The sequence below is a fragment of the Choloepus didactylus genome, chromosome 4 (assembly GCF_015220235.1).
Source record: "Choloepus didactylus isolate mChoDid1 chromosome 4, mChoDid1.pri, whole genome shotgun sequence".
In the NCBI taxonomy this organism is placed as follows: Eukaryota; Metazoa; Chordata; class Mammalia; order Pilosa; family Megalonychidae; genus Choloepus; species Choloepus didactylus.
Genome location: NC_051310.1, coordinates 128,416,523 through 128,437,981, shown reverse-complemented (window position 1 = coordinate 128,437,981; position 21,459 = coordinate 128,416,523). Strand labels below are relative to the sequence as shown.

Sequence of the window (21,459 nt, the reverse complement as noted above, 5' to 3'; positions counted from 1 at the left end):
TCTTTTGAACAGGAAAACCTCTCAGTAACTTAGAAACATACCGTAGCGTCATCTGACCCTGAAGCAAAGGCATCTCCACTTGGGTAGTATCTGCAGAAAAAAAGTTTGGGTAGAAAGTGCTTTATTTAGAGCAGTGATTCCCAAACCTGGCAGCCCATCAGAACCATCTGGGAAGGTTGTCCCAGGCTAGGCCCTTGGAATCAGAATCTCCACTTCAAGGGCCACAAGGACCACCCATTACAGGGGCCTCCAGTTTTAGTGACACTGGCCTCGCAGAGTGTCGGTGAGGGGTAAATAAGAGAATATATGTATTCGCATCAGGTACTGACCACAGAGCAGCCAGGCCCCAGTAAATGTTAGCTTCCCTGATCATGTACCTAACTTCTGAGGCTTGGCTCACAGCTCAGGTATAAGAAAATGGTTATAAACAGACACTGGAAACAGATCTATGGAGTCACAGTCGAATCTCTGCATCAAATACTTATAATGTGATACCACTGGCAAGTACTTAACTTTCCCCAGCTTCAGTTTCCTCATCTGAAAAGTGAGGATAATGAAGCATATTCCTTATCGTGAAGGGTATATGAAGCAGTACAGGCAAAGCATTTGGCCTGGTGCCAAAGCCGAAGCACTCAGTAAATGGTGATGATTATTGCTACAGCCATTCTATTCTCAATGATCAGTGCCGAGTACCAGCACTAGATTATAAACCGGAGGCAGGATTAGAACAAAGGTCTTTTAATCCCTTCATTCCACAGGCACCACTCAACCGTGTTTCTCACACTTTCTTGTACAATGACCTACACCCTACGGGAGGAGGCAGCCTTTAAAGCAGTGTGTGGAATTACCTCTCCAACCTGGGGAAAGAAAGAATCAAAAAGCTTAGCAAGGGAGACGGGAAGCTTGATGTTGTATAACTCATATACAATGTGGTCTGAAAGAAGGGGATAGAGAACAGGAAGGCTGGATAGGAAATGCTAAACATTTTCAGCCTACCCCAGACCCATCATGGTGGGGGCATGTTATGTTTTTGAAAGCACTATGGATTCATGGAGTAACAAGCAAATCTATATTCCAATGTCAAATAAAATTTATTTCTAGAGTATCCTTTATTTGGGGCCACATGGGCTATGATTTCCCTCTGCTAGTAAGAAATTCAGGGACCAAGTATAGGATATAAGGTTTATCTCAGAGAGACATTTGGTGTTCCCAAAATCTACTTCCCTTCTCCTATAGCTGCAGTTAAATACGACCAGACAGTTTTGGTTGTCACTAAGCGTAGGGGTACTACTGGTGTTTAGTGCTTGGGACAGCCAGAGATGCTAAATGTCCAGAATTGGACAATCCCTTACAATGAAGAAATGTCCTACTCAAAATACCAGGAGTGCCCCATTGAGAAACAGTTGTATGGTTTTTTGTTTGTTTGTTTCTTTTGTTTTTTTTGCTGGGCACATAGCAGAATGAAAATTACATTTCTAGTTTTCCTGCAGCCAGGTGTGGCCATGTGATTAAGTTATGGCTAATGGGATATAAGCCCAACTGTCCTCTTCCCACTGCCAGGAAAGATGATGTGGTGGCAGGACAGTTCGATCATCCTAGGAGAAAAGCAACAAAAAGACAGGATGAGGCTCTTCTGACCTGCTGCACCGTGGGAAGATGGTGCAGGATGCTGGTGCCAGGGAAACAGGCAGCTCTTTGCCTCGGATTATGACATGACAGCAGTGCCCAGTGACAGCCTGCTGCAGGTGCTGCTTCCTCATTCCAGAGTCGCTAGATGGACCTAGAAGGGCAGATGTGGCTGAAAATGTGGAACCTGAGAACACTGGCGCAAAACAGCCTAAGGTGCTTCTTTTGCCCAAAGCCTGCCCTTAGCTGACAGAGACTGAGGCCTAAGAATGAAATTCGTCACTTGCTCAGGGGCCTGGTTTTCTATATTTCCACCTAATGTAGCTTCAATGCGTGAAAGTACTAGGTGGGGACATTGCAGTGAGCCCCTTCCAGAGTACTGCAGCAGCTGCCTGTGTGCCAGTATCACATTATCAGACTGTTAAAAGTGTGGATTACAGGGAAGAAAGTTTTTCCAATTCAGATGATGACAGCTCTCTTTGGAAACACAAGCGGCAGAAATGTCTTAACCCTCCTCCTAAACCAAAACCTTTTCAGTTTGGCCAGAGCAGCCATAAACCACTTGTTGCTGGAGGAAAGAAGTTCAACAACATACAGGTGCTGTGCTACAGGAACTGAATCAAGATGCAGTGGCCACAGGGAATTTTAGGAATGGATGGCACTATGGACAAAAGCAGACAATCTGAGACTTACAATTATTTGCTTGCTAAGAAACATAAGAAAGAATCTCAAGAGCATTCAAAAGAATCAGATGAACTATATGAATATATGCATGGTGGCAAAAAAAATGGGATCAGAGAAGAGGAAAATGGGCAAGGTCATTTCAAATGGAAACGACCTGTTGAAGAGAGACTAGAGGATAGAGATAGACTGGAAATGAACTATAAAGGCCAATATGAAATCACAGAGGAAGATTCTCAAGGAAAAAGTGGCTCATGAAATTTCTTTCTGGTTCCAGGAACCAAAGAAAGATCCTGATAGCCTGAGTAGTAAGGATAATTGGGAATAAAAAGGCAATTGGGCTTCTGATGGAAACTGCTGAAGTTGAACAAAATGGTGGCCTTTTTATTACGAACAGTAAACACCAGGTGGAGTTTTTCTGAATCTCCTGAAAAACACTTCTAGTATCAGTGAGGAACAAAGTAAAGACATTTTCTACATTGAAAATCAAAAGGAATATGAAAATATAAAAACTGCTAGGAAGAGGAGAACACACGTGTTGGGGAAAAAGATGAAATAAGCTATTAAAAGCTTAAATTTTCAAGAAGATGAGACGTCAGGAGAAACTTTTGCAAGTGATACAAATGAGGCCCTGGCCTGTCTTGATGAATCACAAGAAGGACATGGAGAAACAAAGCTGGATGCAGAGGACGCCATTGAGGCTGATCATTCCCATGATTTGGATATCCTTCAGTACATTTTGGACAATTCGAGGAAGAAGGCTTTCTAAAATAACATTGTAATAAATCATTTCTACTGAGATTTGTTTTACTTTGCACTGATAAACACAAAAATCTGGAGAAAAGAGAACTAGGTTCTTATTTTAAATAAAAATGAATATATGTAGGGAAATGAATGGGAGTAACAGAAACATAAAAAAATTTCTCATCTCTGACAAAATGCCTAAAAGCACATAACAGGACTTCTGGGAAGATGGCAGAGTAGGTGAGATGGAACAGGCTTCTCCTCTGTGAAAGCAACCGGAGAGGGGCTGGAGGATGCTGGGGACTGCGGTTTCGGGGTATGACCAGCCATGGAGGATCCCCCACAGTACATGGAGGGGATGTGGACAAAAATGCGAGAGACGGTGACTGGAGGGACGGGGAGAGTATTTTTGACTGGGACTGCCTCCTGGGCTGGCAGCTGTGAGACAGCTGCTGGGCAAGGGAGTGGGCTGCGGCTCTCCACCTCTGTGCACCTTACCTTGGCGGTTAGCTGGGGAGGTGATCCTCCAGACCCAGATGGCCGGAAGCTCCTATGAGGGAACCCAGGAGGCAGCGTTTGCTCTCCCCTCACAGAAGTCTGGGGGGTGCACTGGTGACAGAGGGGGCGGAAAGGAAAGGGCACCATACCAGCACATCAGGAGCCCACCCACACCCCAGAGACTCCCGGGCACACAGCAGGCAGGGAGCAGGCACGTTTAATCTGCAGGGTGCTCTTCAGTGGACTCCATGCCTAACTGCTCAGAGCCCACATTGCAGCCCCAGGGCAGGCAGTCCCCAGTGCACATGGAAAACCAGTGCACTGATTGGATCCCCACCTGGTTTGGACTCTGACCAGCTCACCGGAGAAGTTTGGAGAAGGCTGGCTTAAGAGTAAGAGGTGGCCCAAGAGCGCCACCTGCTGGTAGGATAGAGAAACTGCACTCCAGCAAGCTGTAGCTCTGCCAAATTATATATTTCCCAAGATAACCTTATCAAGATAAGCAAATGTCCCAAAGCCAACAGAAAATCATGAAGTATCTAAAGAATCTAAACAACATGGACAAGTCATACGAACAAATTAAAAAGCCAGAGGAGACACAAAATTTGGAGCAGTTAATTAAAGAAGTACACACAAATCTCCAAAACAACTTCATTGAGATGGCTAAAGACATAAAGGATATCAAGAAGACTCTAGAAGAGCATAAAGAAGAATCTGAAAGAGTAAATAAAAAAATAGCAGCTCTTATAGAAATAAAAGACACTGTGGATCAAATTAAAAATATACTAGAGATACACAACAGCAGATTTGAAGAGGCAGAAGAACAGGTGAACTAGAAGACAAGGCAATTGAATATGAACACACAAAAGAAAAAATGGTGAAAAAATAAAAAAAAAAATTGAAATGGCTCTCAGAGACATGATGGACAACATGAAGCAAACAAATATAAGAACTGTTGGAGTCCCAGTAGGAGAAAAGAAGGGTAAAGTGCTAGGAAGAGTGTTTCAAGTCATAGTTGGGGAAAATTTCCCAACCCTTCTAAATGACATAAATATGCAAATCAAAGATGCCCAATGAAATCCAAATAGAATAAATCCAAATAAACCTACTCCAAGACATATACTGATTAGATTGTCACATGCTGAAGAGAAGGAGAAACTTCTGGAAGCAGCAAGAGAAAAGTGATTCACCACATACAAGCGGAACAACATAAGACTCAGCAGGCACCACAGAGGCAGGAACACAGTGGTATGACATATCTAAGATTCTGAAAGAGAAAAATTACCAGTCAAGAATTCAGTATCCAGCAAAGCTCTCCTTCAAAATTGAGGGGGAGCTTAAATTTTCACAGGCAAACAAATGCTGAGAGAATTTGTTAACATGAGACCTGCCCTGCAAGAAACACTAAAGGGAGCTCTACCAGCTGAGAAAAAAGAAAGGAGAGAGAGGTCTAGAGAAGAGCAAAGAACTGAAGAGTATTAGTAAGGGTAATTTAAAGAAAAAAAGAGAGAGAGGGAAAAAACAGACGTGACAACTAAAAACTAAAGGATAAGATGGCTGGTTCAAGAACTCCCTTCACAGTAATAACTTTGAATGTGAATTGATTAAACTCTCCAATTAAAAGATGCAGACTGGTAAATGGATTAAAAAGTATGACCCATTGATATGTTATTTACAAGAGACTCACAAAGAGAAATCAAAGTGAAAGGATAGAAAAAAATATTATACACAAGCTGCAACTAAAAGAAAGCTGGGGTAGCTATAGTGATATTGGACAAAATAGACTTTAAGTGCAAAGATGTCATAAGAGACAAAGAATGACACTATATATTAATAAAAGGGACAATTCACCAAGAAGAAATGACAATCATAAATGTTTATGCACCCAATCAAGGAGCTCCAAAATACATGAGACAAATATATCTTGGCTAAACTAAAGGGAGCAATAGACACATCTAAAATAATAGTGGGAGACTTCAATATATCACTCTCTTCTATAGATAGAACAATTAGACAGAGGACCAATAAGGAAATTGAGACCCTAAACAATATGATAAATGAATTCGACTTAGCAGACATATATAAAGCATTACATCCCAAAGTACTAGGATATACATTCTTCTCTAGTGCCCATGGGACATTCTCCAGGATAGAGAAACAAGTCTTAATAAATTTTAAAAGATTGACATTATTCAAAGCACATTCTCTGACCACAATGGAATGCAACTAGAAATCAACAACCACCAAAGAACCAGCTCTTTCACAAATATATGGAGGTTAAAAAACATGCTCCTAAACAAACAGTGGGTCAAAGAAGAAATTGCAAGAGAAATAGGTAAATATCTAGAGACAAATGAAAACAAGAACACAACATATCAAAACCTGTGGGATGCAGCAAAGGCAGTGCTGAGAGGGAAATTTATAACTCTAAATGCATATATCAAAAAGCAAGAAAGAGCTAAAAACAAAGACCTAACTGAACAACTGGAGAGGCCAGAGAATGATCAGCACATTAACCCTAAATCAAGTAGAAGAAAAGAAATAACAAAGATTAAAGCAGAAATAAATGAGCTGGAGAACAAAAAAATAGAAAAAAATAAAACCAAAAGTTGGTTCTTTGAGAAGAGCAACAAGATTGACAGACACTTAGCTAGTCTGACAAAGTCAAAAAGAGAGGAGATCCAAATAAACAGAATCAGAAGTGAGAAGGGGATAATTACTACAGATCCCAAAGAAATAAAAAAAATCACAAGAGGATATTATGAACAACTGTATGACAACAAGCAAGACAATTTAGAGGAAACAGACAATTTCCTGGAAACACATGAACAACCTAGACTCACCCAAGAAGAAATGGAAGACCTCAACCAACCAATCATAAGCAAAGACATCCAACAAGTCATCAAAAATCTCCCTACAAATAAAAGCCCAGGGCCAGATGGCTTCACAGGGGAATTTTACCAAACTTTCCAAAAAGAATTGACACCATTCCTGCTCAAATTCTTTCAAAAATAAAAAAAAATTGATGAAAAAGGAACACTACTTATTTTTGAAGCTAATATCACTTTGATACCAAAACTAGATAAAGATACTACAAAAAAGGAAAACCATAGGCCAATCTCCCTAAATGAATATAGATGCAAAAATCCTAAACAAATAACTTGCCAATTGAATCCAAAGGCACATTAAAAGAATTATACACCACGACCAAGTGGGGTTCATTCCTGGCATGCAAAGGTGGTTCAACGTAAGAAAATCAATGAATGTATTACAACACACTAACAATTCAAAAGGGAAAAAAATCAAATGATCATCTCGATAGATGCTGAAAAAGCATTTGACAAAATTCAACTTCACTTTTTGATAAAAACACTTCAAAGGTAGGAATTGAGGGAACCTTCCTCAATATGATAAAGGATATATATGAAAAATCCACGCCATCAGAGTACTCAATGGTGAGAGACTGAAAGCCTTCCCTCTAAGATCAGGAACGAGACAGGGATGCCCACTGTCACCACTATTATTTAACATTGTGCTAGAAGTTCTAGCCAGAGCAATTCGCCAAGACAAAGAAATAAAAGGTATCCAAATTGGAAAGGAAGAAGTAAAACTGTTATTTGCAGATGATATGATCTTATATTTAGAAAATCCTGAGAATTCGATGACAAAGCCACTTGAGCTAATAAACAAATTCAGCAGAGTGGTGGGATATAAGATTAATGCACATAAATCAAGTAGTATTCCTATACACTAGTAATGACCTAACTGAAAAGGCAATGAAGAAAAAATAATTCCTTTCACAATAGCAAAAAAATAAAGTACCTAAGAATAAACTTAACCAAGGATATAAAACACCTCTACACAGAAAATTACAAAACATTACTGAAAGAAATAAAAAGGACCTAAATAGGTGGAAAAATATTCTGTGCCTGTGGAAAGACTAAACATCATGGCCATTCTAAGAAACAACCCACTCCATTACATCTCCCTGTTTTACTTTTTTCATAGCACTCATCAGTACCTTAAATTAAATTGTACATTTGTTTATTTGTGCTTTGTCTCGTTTGTCTCCTCTGGGAAAGTAGAGACCTTGTCTATCTTGTTCACATCTGTATTCCCAGTTACTAGAACAATATCTAGCATATAAGTACTCAGTAAATATTTGTTGAATGAATGAGAAATATCAATTCTTGATTTTAAGTATATAAAACAAATCTTCCATTTCATACCCATTAGAGTGGCTACTATTTAAAAAAACAACAGTAGAAAATTACAAGTGTTGGAGAGAATATAGAGAAATAGGAACACTCACACCAATTCCCATTGTTGGTGGGAAATGTAAAAATGGTGCAGCTGGGTGGACAACAGTTTGGTGGTTCCTCAGAAAATTAAGTATAGAATTACTACAGGACCCAGCAATCCCACTTCTAGGTATATGCCCAAAAGAACTGAAAGTAGGGACTCAGATATTTGCACATCAATGTCCACAGTGGCATTATTCACAATTGCCAAAACTTTCCATCAACAGATGCATGGATAAACAAAATATGATGTATGCATACATTAGAATATTATTTGTCCGTAAAAAAGGAATGAAATTCTGATGCATCCTACAACATGGATGAAACTTGAAGACATCATGTTGAATGAAATGAGCCAGACATAAAAGGAAAAATATTACATGATCTCACTTATTTGAAGTAATTACAATATGCAAATGCATAAAGCTAGAATCTAGAATATAGGTTTCCCAGGGGTTGGTGTGGGGGATAGGGAATGGGGAATTAATGCTTAATTAGTTCAGAGATTCTATTTGGTGTGATGGAAAAGTTTTGGCAATGGATGGTGGTGATGGTGGCATAACACTGTTAATGTAACACCACTGAATTGTGTATTTAAAAGTGGATAAACTGAGGCCTTTTAGGTTGTACATAAGTTACTATAATAAAAAAACAAACCCATGGAACTGTACAACACAAAGCGTGAACCCTAATATAAACTATGGACTATAGTTATAGGTATGATTTTCATAATATTGTTCCCTCAATTGTAAAAAGGTACCACTCTAATGCAAAATGTTAATAATAGGGAAAGCTGTCTGTGAGAAGGGGTGTGGATATATGGGAACTCTGCTTTCCGCATGATTTTTCTGTAAACCTACAACTGTTCTTAATAAAAAACTCTTCTAGAAATAAATACTGTATTTTATTTATTTATTCCTAGCACCTAGCATTTACTGAGATAATAACATGACTTGGGGAGCATAACATCAATTGCCCCTATTGCAATTAAATTGAAATCTCCAAGAGATCCAGAGCACTGTTTAGTTCCCCCATAAATCAGCCAAGTAAACTGAGCCTGGAGATAGTTCCTGGGCTAAGGGTTATGCAAGACCAGGTGAAGACCGCAGAACTGAGAACATGAAGATTCTACTCACTGACCGGACACTGTTGATGTCTGATTCGTGGGTTTCAAAGGCCTGCACACACTGGCCAGAGCGCATGTCCCACACCATGGCTTTCTTGTCACATCCCTAGAAATGCAAAGTTACCCAGAGTTATGGCAACTGCAAAGGCTGTCTGTAGACAAGACTTGAGTCCCATTTAGGAAACAGAAGCTATTCACTTCCCATTAATAAGTGGCTGACAACAGGCTGTTCTGAGACTAGCTTTACCTAAGTCCACTTTCCTTAACCCATAAACTGTTAGACCAGAGCTAGGTCTTGGAGTGGCAGGGAGCAAGAGAAGCCTTCCCCTTTAGCATGCTTTCTTCTTTCTCACACTGCTGAGTGCATGTAAACTCTTCAGCATATCCCTGTCACCATCCTCTCGGGCACTTCCTCCTTCCCTTCATTTTCTCTCCCTGCTTCCCTCTTCTTTATATCTGCCTCCCTAAACCCAGAAGGGAAGGCAGGCAGACAGTGAGTGTGTGGTGGAACCTCGCTGACTGTGACACTCATCAATTGACTGGCAGTGCCCAAACCGAGGTGCCTGGAGTCCCAGCTTTGTCTGAGGTTTATGGGGCGTCTCTCAGCAGCGGTGAAGAGCCAGGTGCACCCTCAGCTGTCTGCACCCCTAACAGTATGCCCAGCCGGGAATCAGCAAACCAGGGCCCGGTCACGGCCCTGCCCACCTTGGCTGGGTGGCCTGGGCAAACCAACTCCTTGGGCTTCTGCCTCCACACCTGTAAAGTGAGAGTTGCTGACACCTGTCCTTCCTCTCACCCTGGGTGCTAACAGGCCTGGAGAATAATGAACATGAGGTTTTCACATTATACCATCAAGGTTTAGCGATCATTTTGATAAAATAAAATCATGCCTGCCAAAGCTCGGGTAGGATAATTTAGACCCTCAACAGTCAAAGAGAAGTAATAGCTTCAAATTGGTGTCCAAGTTATTTGTTTCAAGTCAGAGCAAAGGGTGGGAAAAGTAACTGGTATCTCAGAAAGATTTGCTGTGTGATTCAGCAGCCCGAGGGAGCAGAGAGACCTTCACATCTTTAGGGGACACTAAATCAGATAGAGTTTAGTGCTCTGAAGGAGACAACATAAGACAATAGAATCTACAATGACATCCATAAAATGAAAACAAGAACAACCCAGTTTTGTTGCAGAGGGATAAATAAAAAGTTACACAAAGGCACCAGAGTGCAGCAAATACAGATGGGGCTAAATACCCAAAAAGAAAATCGGGGTCCCTTGCCTGACACCCAGGACTGAGATGTGGGCAGCCTTAGCTGGCTGCAGAGATACTCAGCCCTCCCATTTGTAACAAACATTGTAAATTTTCCCGTCTACTGCTTGTAATATCCTGGGGTAGGGATTGGAGGGGTACTATGGGGCATTATTATCAATTTGCAGACAATGCAAGTAGGTGGCAAGGCCAGGACCCATGTTTCCTGATCCTAGTCTAGTGCTCCTCTGTGCCACTTTGTCTGCCTGACTCTGAGCCTTAAAATACTCTGTCCCCTGGTCCCCAGGGTGGGGAGAAGTGGGGGTGTGAGGGGTGTGCTCCACAAGCCCAAAAGCACTGGCCTTGCCTCACCTCAGCAGCTACCTGGCCCTCTTGGTGCTCCTGGGCTTGTCTCTCATGCTCTCAGATGCACTCTCTGCTGTTTATTTGAGGAATGACATTTAAAAATGTAGCAGAAGTGCAGCCTGAGTCACTTACTCACACCAGAGGAGCAACCAGGTCCCCTCTGTGAACTGCTGAGTGTCAGTGTCCCACCCCAGCATGGTACCTGTCCGCGAGGCAGCTGTGGGGTCCTGGAGCCAGAGCTGCCAGCCCCACAGGGCTGGGGTGGGGAGGGGAGCTGAGGACAACCCCTGCAGACCTTCTAGGGAAGCGTCCAGTCTAGTACCATGAATTGACAGGAACTGCCAGCCACAAGCCTCCCTCATGGACAAGAAGCCCTAGAGATGTTGCTTGGATCTTTACCCCAGACACGAAGGTGTTTCCAGTTTCTGACGGGGCCAGGTCCAAGCAGAGGACGTCAGCCCCGTGCCCATGGAAGCTCTGCAGCAGCTGTCCACTCTCCACGTCCCACAAGGCACATGTCCCATCACCGCTCGCCGTCAGGATCTGCCCACCAGGAGAGGACAGCAAGAGGGTTTTTGTTACGATTATAGAGAAAGGGAGGTTCCTTACACACACACATACAAACAGACAACCACACGTCACTAAATCTGGAGTCTGAGCACAGTAAAAGTTCATTTTCAACACCATCACTGCCCTTGAGTTAGGAGTTTATAGGCCACTGTCCCTCTAGAGCATGGCATCCTGGAGGCCTGCTACCCTACAGGGCTCAGCACCTGCCTGGCACGTGGAAAGTGCTCCGTGAACATTTGTTGAATAGAACCATCCACGGTCCTGACAAGCAGCCCAACTCACTGCTGTTCAGGCCAGTGCTTCTCAGATTCTAACGTGCACGCACATCACCTGGGCTTTTTGCTAAAATGAAGATTTTGGGTGGGACCTGAGATTCCATATTTCTCACAACTTCCCAGGTGAGGCTGGGATCACACTGCACCACACTTGGGGATTTTGTTAGACATTCTCCTGTCTTTCCCCTAGAGCAGACTGCTGTTTTGGAAATCAGGAATGTCAGAAAATGGGCTCCCTGGTGCCACTGAAAGATGCTGGGCATTCATGCATGTGCTGATTCAATAAGCATTTGCTGTGTGCTTACAACACACAGGCACTGTGCTAGGCACTAGCACTTCCAGGAAGACTGTGTTTTAGTCTCTGCTCTCTTGGAGCTTAGTTTAACAGGATTGGCAGTAGGAACTGAAACAAACACAATTCCCCTGTCCCTGCATTAAACAATTCTGGGACCAGGCCTATTTTCTTCTTACTGCCTTAAACAATGCTGAGACCAGGTAAAAATGACCTAGCTGCTTGCTCCAGGAAGCACTTGCTCCTGGAGGATAGGACTGTATCCTAACTAAGCCACTTATCAAGACTTACAGCTTGCTCAAGACCTTGCTGGGCCCACCAATCTAAGTCATAAACCAGTTTCACACCTTGAAAGATCTGTTTTAAAACCAACCAGCCTGAAACAATAGACAGAACCAACAAAATCAAAAGTTGGTCCTTGAACATGACTCCCAGGAATGAGCCTGGCTCTGGCAGTGAGAGATTGAAAATGCCTACTTGATTAAAAGGGGGAAAAAAGAAAGGTAACAAGCTGAGGTCACAGTGGCTGAGAGATCCCAAAGAGTCAAGAGGCTATCCTGGAGGTTTCTCTTACGCAAGCTCCAGCTAGACATCCCAAATGGCCACAGTATGCCATGCCCTTACCAAAAGGAGTCCCCAGATACCTAGGTCCCTACCTGAGAGTCTATAAAATTCACTTACTAAGTTTTATCTCTCAGAAACTTAAATCCACCAGAGTGTTCCTATGCCAGACAAATCCTAAAATCCAGAGACAACAGCCTCTTTAAGAACAACAATCAGATGCTGCCCCCTTCCCTATACTGTCGACACCCCCTTTCAATATGAACAAGTCAGGGTGCTCACTGCCTAGATACCCCTGAAGATGGAGAAAGAAATTAAGTGCGAGGAATGGGTAGCAACAAACAAAATAAGACTTCACAAAGGTCTATGAATACTGAAACTTTATATAAATACATATATTTTTTAGATGCTGGGGTGTTGTAATAGCTGGAAGGAGGTTAAATGACATGGTAAAACCGTAACCTATAACATCCTTTGGAATTTGCTGTACAGCTACTCATGAACTGTGCTTTGAAAGTCTTCACCTTTCTGTATATACCCTATATTGCATAATAAGGAAAGAACTGAAACTGTAGAACTGCAACCCATAACAATTTTTGAAATTATCCACATTACTGCTTGTTGAGCTGTACACTGAAAGTTAACACCTTTCTGTATGTATGTTTTATTTTACAAGAATGGAAATAGCTGAGTTGTGGAACTGAGACCCATGATATTCTTTGAAATTTGCTCTCTACTTGTTAAATAATACTTTGAAAGTTATCACTGTTACATATATATGTTAAAGTTCATAATTTAAAAATGCATTAAAAAAAAGACACACACCAAGTTGGTCCTTGAAATGATCAACAAAAATGACAAACCTTTAACTAGACCAATGAAGGAAAAAAAGAGAGACGTCACAAATAACTAAAATCAGAAATGAAAAGGGGGACATTACTAATGACCCCACAGAAATAAAAAGGATTAAGAGGATACCATGAACAACTGTATGCCAAAAAAATTAGATAATCTGGATGAAGTGGACAAATTCCTAGAAACACACAAACTACCTACACTGAGTCAACAAGTAATAGAAGATCTCAACAAACCAATAACCAATAAAGAAATTGAATCAGTCATCAAAAAACCTCCCAACAAAGAAAAGCCTATGACCAGATGGCCTCATAGGGGAAGTTTTCCAAATATTCCAAGAAGAATGAACAACAATCCTGCTCAACTCTTCCAAAAAATTGAAGAGGAGGGAATGCTCCCTAATTCATTTTACGAGGCCAACATCACCCTTATATCACAGCCAATAGATACCACAAGAAATGAAAATTACAGATCAGTATCCTTTATGAAGATAGATGCAAAAATCTGCAACAGAATACCAGCAAACTGTCTCTAACAGCACAGTAAGAGAATTATACACCATGATCAAGTGGTATTTATCCCAAGTATGCAAGGATGTTTCAACATAAGAAAGTCAATTAAAGGAATACACCACATTAACAGAATGAAGGGGAAAAAACACATGATCATCTCAATTGACACAGAAAAGTCATCTGACAAAATCCAGCATCTTTTCTTGATAAAAACACTTAGAAAACTAGATAATGAAGGAAACTTCCAACATGATAGAGGGCATCTATGAAAAACCCACAGGTAACATCATACTTAATGGTGAAAGACTGAAAGCTTTCCCTGTAAAATCAGGAACAAGACAAGGATGCCCACTGTCACCACTGTTATTCAACTTGTACTAGAAGTTCTAGCCAGAGCAGTTAGACAAAGAAAAAGAAATAAAAGGCATCCCTCAAATTGAAAAGAAAAAGCAAAACTTTCAAATTTATAAACAACATGCTCATATATATAGAAAGTCCCAAAAACTACAACGAAGCTACTAGAGCTAATAAACAAAATTCAGCAAATTGGCGAGGTAGGTACAAGATCAACATGCAAAAAATCAGTAGTATTTCTATACACTATTAATGAACAATCTGAGGAGGAAATAAAGAAAAACATTCCACTTAAATTGCAACCTAAAAGAATAAATGTCTAGGAATAAATCTAACCAAGGACGTAAAGGACTGTACAAAGATAACTACAAAACACTGCTAAAAGAAATCAAAGAAGATCTAAATACATGAAAGGACATTCCATGTTCATGGATTGGAAGACTAAATATTGTCAGGATGTCAGTTCTACCCAAAGCAATCTACAAATTCGATAAAATCCCAATTAAAATCCGAAAGCCTTCTTTGCAGAAACTGAAAAGGCAATCATCAAATTTTATGGAAGGGTAAGGAGTCCTGAGTAGCCAAACCATCTTGAAAAAGAAGAACAAAGTTTGAGAACTCACACTTCCCAATCTTAAAACTTATTACAAAGCCACAGTAATCAAAACAGCATGGTACTGGCACGAGGACTGACATATAGACGAATAGAACAGAATTGAGAACTCAGAAATCACCCCTCACATTTATGGCCAACTGATTTTTGAAAAGGGGCAAAGACCACTCAATTGGGAATGAATAGTCTCTTCAACAAATGGTGTTGGGAAAATGGATGTCCATTTGCAAACAAAAAAAGGGAGGATGACATCTCCCTCACACCTTTTGTAAAAATCATCTCAAAATAGATCAAGGATCTAAATATAAGAATCAGAACTATAAAACTCCCAAAAGAAAATATAGGAAACCACCTTCAGGACCTTGTTTTAGGCAGTGGTTTCTTAGACTTTACACCCAAAGCACAAGCAACAAAAGTAAAAATAAAATAAAATAAAATAAAATAAAACAACAACCTCCTCAATGGGAGAAAATATTTGGAAACCATGTATCCAATAAAGGTTTAATATCCAGAATATTCCACAATGAGAACCATTTCACATCCACTAGAATGGCTACTATTAAAGAAATGGAAAAGTGTTGGAGAGGATGTGGAGAAATAGGAACATTCATTCATTGCTGGTGGCAATGTAAAATGGTATAGTCACTGTGGAAGACAGTTGGGCAGTTCCTCAGAAAGTTAAGTATAGACTTACCATATGACCCTGCAATCCCACTTTAGGTATATACTCAAAAGAACTGAAAGCAGGGACTCAAACAGATATTTGCACACCAATGTTCAGAGTGGCATTATTCACAATTGCTACAAGATGGAAGCAACCCAAGTGTCCATCAACGGATGGATTAAAATGTGGTATATGCACACAATGGAATATCATTCATCCGTAAAAAGGAATGAAGTTCTGATACATGCAACAATATGGATGAACCTTGAAGACATCATGTAGCGTAAAATAAGCCAGACAAAAATGGACAAATACTGTAGGATTTCAGTGATATGAAATAATTAGAATAAGCAAATTCATAAGAGTCAGAATCAAGAATGTATGTTACCAGGTTACCAGGGGCCAAGGTGGGGTAGGGAACACGGAGTTAAGGCTTAAAATGTACAGAGTTTCTATTTAGGACAATGGCAAAGTTTTGGTAATGGATGCTGGTGATGGTAGCACAATATTGTGAATGTAATTAACAGCAATGAATTATGTATTTGAATGTGGTTAAAAGGAGAAATTTTAGGTTGCATATATATTACTAGAATAAAAATTTTTTAAGATGCCATGGAACTGCGCAACACAAACAGTGAACTCTAAGTTAAACCATGGACTATATAGTTAATAGTATAATTATAAAAAGGTGCCTTCCTCAATTGTAACAATTGTAACCAATGCAAGGTGTTAATAATAGGGTATATGGGAACCCTGAATTTTATGCATGATTTTTCTGTAAATCCACAACTTTTCTAGTTTAAAAAGAAAAAATCACTCAGCCTGGAACCTGAAACCCTGTAAGAACTTCCCTAATTTCTTCATTTGAGACATTACTAAGACTCTGTCAAGTTGGTGTTGTCCCTTGCTGCAGCAAGTAATAAAATCAGCTTTGTTTGATAGCAAGTTTTTCCGGTGGTTTCTTGGGCAATTGACAGCAGACAAGAAAAGGGTCAATTTTAAGAAAGAGTGTGAAAAATGCCAAGATACAGGTAAGGAATGCAGAAATACATGGGAGGGGCACCAAACCCAGTCTGGCAATATCTGAGCTGTCTTAAAAGACGAGTAAGAATTGGACAGTGACGAGAAGGGAAGTGCCATGACAGAGAGAGCCCTCTGTGGGTGATGGCTACTGACGGCCGAGGGAGGAAAAGAGGAACCAGGCCCCACGGGCTGCTAGCATTCCATGCCCCTGCGGACCTTCAATTTCCAGGGGCTACTGGTGTTCTCTCATCCTTTTGCTCTCCTAAATTTCCTCCTCTGATATGTACCTAGCACTTAAAAAGAATCTCTTTTTCTGCAGGGAGGAAACAGATTGTGAGGAATGGAATGTGTTCTCACCCTGCCTTGTGCAGCTCAGCTGCACCATCTTGGCATGGGTTTCCCACCAGGCAGTCAGGGCCTAGATCTCCCTGTAGCCAGGAGAAGCTACAGCCAGACCCACAGGTGGACACTCCACCCACTTCCTGTCCCAACACTTGCAAAGGGAAAATCATTTGCAGTCCTTCCCAAATAGAATTCAACAATCTGCTTTAAAATATTACCCATCTTGCTCTTTAATTCAGGAATTTTATGTACCATGCTCTTCAATCAAAGAAATGAATATTTAAAAGCTAAAAAGAAATTCTTAATAGGGATTTTTTTTCATATTTTAATGTTCCTCTTTGAAATATAAGTAAGAATAAAATTTAAAAACCAAACATGTCTTAAGATAAAATGCACTAAATAGAATTCCTAACTCATCGTCATTCGTTCTAGAATGTTGATGATTTGCAGATTCAATACCATGGTATTCTACCAGCCACTTGATTTTATTTTTTTAGTCCTAGATCCTGGAGATAGAAGAAAACTTCATGTTCTTTAGTTCAGTGATACCCAAACCAGGCTGGGCATCTGAATCACCCACAAAGTTTTGTGTTAATAATAACATAATAGTAAGAGCAAACACTGATATTTATCAGGAACTGTACTAAGTATTTCACATAATCCTCAGAAAAATTTACAAGGGAGGAATTTATGGTGAGAAAAATGAAGCACACAGAAACTAGAAAGCTGCTAGGACTGGCCAACCAGAACCCCAGGGAGCCAGGATTTGTCCAGGTAGCATCCCTGCCAGGACGGCCAGCAGGGACTTCCCACAATCCGGCTAGCCACTTGGTAGAAGGAAGCACTTCCTAACCATCAGTTGCCCTTTTTAGCCCCACCCCCAGCATTGCGGCATCACAGAGCAAGGACCAGAGGGACTTCAGGTGCCTGATGACTCACTGTTCTTGCTTCCCTCTGAGCCTCCCCTTATCCCGACTAAACGTCCCCTGTTGCTCTGGCTGCTCCTCAGGTCCATTGTCATCTGCTCTGGCCACTGCACCAGCCAGGGCACAGCGCCCCCTACTGCACAGATCTGCAAGACTCCTGGCCAGGCTCAAATAACAGGCATAGGCATTCCCCACCGACCAGCTCCTGGTCAGACCAACCCACCAGTCAACAACTGAGCAATTACTCAGTGTTATGGGTTGAATTGTGCCCTCCAAAAAGGTAAGTTGAATCCCTGACCCCCAGTACTTGAGAAGGCAATCTTATGTGGGAATAGTTTCAGATGGAATTAGTAGGGCAGCTCCTACTCCAACAGGACTGGTGTTTTATAAGAAGAGAAGAGACAAAGAAGATGGCCATGTGACGACAGAGCAGAAACTGAAGTGCTGTAGCCAAGGAATACCACGGACGTCTGAGAACCACCCACCAGAAGCTGGAAGAGACAAGGAAGAGCTTTCCCCTATAGGTTTCAGAGGGAGCATGTCCCTGCCAATACCTTGATTTCAGACTTCCAGCTTCCAGAACCGAGAGACAATGAATTTCTGTTGGTTTAAGCCTCCCAGTTTGCAGTACTTGGTTAAGCAGCCCTAGGCAGCTAACACATCCAGTCATCCCATCTCCTGCCTTCGCCTCACCTTCCCTTGTGACATCGATCAACTGAAGCCAGAGTGGACCACCTAAGGCTTTCATCTGACTCAGATACCGTCCTCCTTAAAACAAACCCCAATCTGATACAGCCTGGGCAATGGCCCCTGCTGTCTAGAGGGTGCAGTCGGCCTCAGGCATCAGGGTGACGTGGCCCGCCCATCTCTCAGGCTCACTGTCCTCCTGCCTCGGGCCGCTGTGCTCCCCTACACACCTTCGCTGCCTGAGGTGACATCTACCCCTCTTCACCTAGCAACACCTCATCCTTCAAGGCTGGCTCAGGCAGCTCTTGCAGGAAGTTTGTGCCCTCCTCCTCCCTCCTGCTCTGAGCACCCCGAATTCCCCCACTAAACTAACAGGTTTAGGTGAAGGGCCCCAGACTAATTATTGGCTCTTGAGGACAGAGATTTGGTGTGCATTGAGTCCCAGAGCCAGGTGGTATCAGGCACCTCAGTGGGCAGACACCTACAAGGTTTGCTGAATTAATGTGACTAAGTAAACAAGTCCTTTAAGACTTGTTAAAGAAAACTCAGTCAAAGCATTAAAGCTGTATTGTTTCCACTTTGCGGCTTATTCAAAGTAGGGCACGGATTTAATATATGAAGAATTTTCTTTCTCCATTTGTTAAAGCAGGAGTATAAAGTATGTATGGTGAGATGCATGAAGCACACAACTCTGAAGTGCAACAGCTCAATGAAGTTTTACACACTTAAGCACCTTATAACCACCACTCAGATCGGGACATAGTAATTTCCACCACCCTAGAAGGTTTCCCTTCCAACCCCACCCCTACCAAGTCAATTACAGGAGGATTTTCAATATGGTATATGGTTTATCTCAACTGAATCAACAATCGATAGCCTAACTTTCCCATTCCTGATTTTCTTTTAAAAATAACAACCAATGAGAAGCAATAGAAGCTTTCACTTAGAGCCAATTGCCTGGAGCACACCTCTCCTGTTCAGGGAGGCATCTGAAACGCTTCCTCTCCTTGCACCTCCTCTGCTGCTCCTTAATTCTCTAGGACTGTGCTCCATGGTAGACCTGACCAGATACCGAGGGCTGCTTATTTACCTGCATGTCAGAGTTGGTGAAGCTGCAGGCCGACAGGTAGTTGGTATGCATAGCAACAGACTTCTTTTTGGCAGCCATGTTTTCATTTTTGTCAAAAGTCAGTGGATATACGGAACACTTATTATCCAAACCACTAGTATGGAAAGAAAGAAATGTCAGTAGAAGACATAAGGCAGTAGAAGACATACATAGTTCCTCATTCACAAAGTACTTTCACATAAACTTTTCAAAAATTTTTCCTTTAGCAATATTATATATTGTAACTTTTTCTCCAAATTAAAAAAAAATATTTTGAAATAATTGCAAACTTATAGGACAGTTGCTAAAATAATACACAACTATAGGGAGAACTCCAATACACTCCCTGCCCCACCCCAGATACCCAGATTCACCAACTCTTAACATTTTGCACATTTGCTGTATCATTTTTTCTATCCATCCATCCATTTAATTCCTAAACATTTGAGAGTGGGTATATACTTCATGTTCCTTGAACACTTAATGCTTCCATGTATATTTCCTAAGAACAAGGATATTCATTTATGTAACTGCCTTAAGTACAGTTATCAAGTTAAAAAAATTTACATTGATATAAAGTTTACAGTCTATATTCTTAGTTTTTCATATGTCCCAATAATGTCCTGTTGGGCATTTCCTCTTTTATTATTAGACCCAGTTCAGGATCAGATATTGCATTTAATCTTCATAGTCTCTTTAGTCTCTTTTTTAAATGTGGAAACATAAACAACATAAAATTTCCCATCCCAACTGCTCCCAAGCATACAAGTCAGTGGGATTGAGCACATTCACAACGTTGTCCTACTTTTACCACCATCTATTAACAGAACTTTCCCATTATCCCAAACAGAAACCCTGCAACCACTGTGCATTAACTTCCCATACCCCCTCCCCCTGCCCCTGGTAACCTGTACTCTACTTCCTGTCTCTGTGAATTTGCATATTCTAGTTATTTTATGCAACTGAAATCATACACTATCTGTCCCTTTCTCTCTCACTTATTTCACTCAACATGATGTCTTCAGGGTTCATCCAAGTTGTTCCATGTATCAGAACTTCATTCCTTTTTTGGCTAAATAATATCCCATTGTATTTATATAGCATATTTTATTTATTCATTCACCTGTTGATGGACATTAGGGTTATTTCCACCTTTTGGCTATTGGGAATAATGCTGCCACGAACCTTGGTGTACAAACATCTGTCTGAGTCCTGTTTTCAATTTTTCTGGGTATACACCTATTAGTGAGATTACTGGGTTATAAGAGTTATTTTATATGAAAGTTTTTCCTTGAGAAACTGCCAAACTGTTTTCCACAGAGGCTGCCCCAATATACATTCCCACCAACAATGTTCTAAGTTACACATTTCTCCATATCCTCACTGGCACTTATTTTTATAATAATAGCCATTCTAGTGGGTGTGAAGTAGTACCCTCTGACTTCTATTTTGAAAATTTTCAAACCTACAGGATATTGAAAGGATAAACAGTACAATGAACATCCAGATCCCTTCCCCTAGATTAATTTTAATTTAACATTTTGCCATATTTGCACAAGCTTGCTGTCTCTGCACCATTTGAATGTAAGTTGCAGATATGATATTTAACTCCTAAATATTTAATTCGCAAATTTACATCTCCTTAAAGTAAGAACCTTCCTCTTTATAACTACTACATCATTATCACACCAGAGAAAATGAACAATAATTCCACAATATCACCTAATAAGCCATCCAGATTCAATCTTCCCCAAATGTCCCAGGATCCAAGGCCCAGTCAAGGTCCACACACTGCATTAGACTGTTACATCTTTTTACGTTATTTTAATCTAGAACAGACCCTCCACCTATTTTTTTGTTGTTCATGATAGTGACTTTTGTGGAGATCTTAGGTCAGCTGTCTTATAGAATGTCACACATTCTGGATTTTCACATTATTTCTTAATGGTTAGATTCAAGTTTAATATTTTTGAAAAAAAATTACTAAAGTGATATTGTGCTCTTCTTTATTGCTTTTTTCTTTTTTAAAGGAGGCTTGTAATGTCTGCTGTCCCACTACTGGTGTTACTAATGTTGATTACTTGGTTTAGGT

The 21,459-nt window shown here is 40.8% G+C and overlaps 1 protein-coding gene and 1 pseudogene across 2 annotated transcripts in view; one reads left to right on the top strand and one right to left on the bottom strand.

Moving 5' to 3' along the window:
- Positions 1–21,459, bottom strand: part of GNB5 (G protein subunit beta 5) — a 59,034-nt gene that overhangs the window by 6,524 nt on the left and 31,051 nt on the right. For both annotated transcript variants that reach the window (XM_037833958.1, XM_037833957.1), the window contains 4 exons: positions 19,350–19,482; positions 10,985–11,128; positions 8,991–9,082; positions 42–90 (listed from right to left, as the gene is read on the bottom strand). In XM_037833958.1, coding sequence (XP_037689886.1) covers positions 42–90; positions 8,991–9,082; positions 10,985–11,128; positions 19,350–19,482 — 418 coding nt within the window. The remainder of the gene's footprint in view (positions 1–41; positions 91–8,990; positions 9,083–10,984; positions 11,129–19,349; positions 19,483–21,459) is intronic.
- LOC119530913 lies at positions 1,713–3,076 on the top strand (annotated as a pseudogene).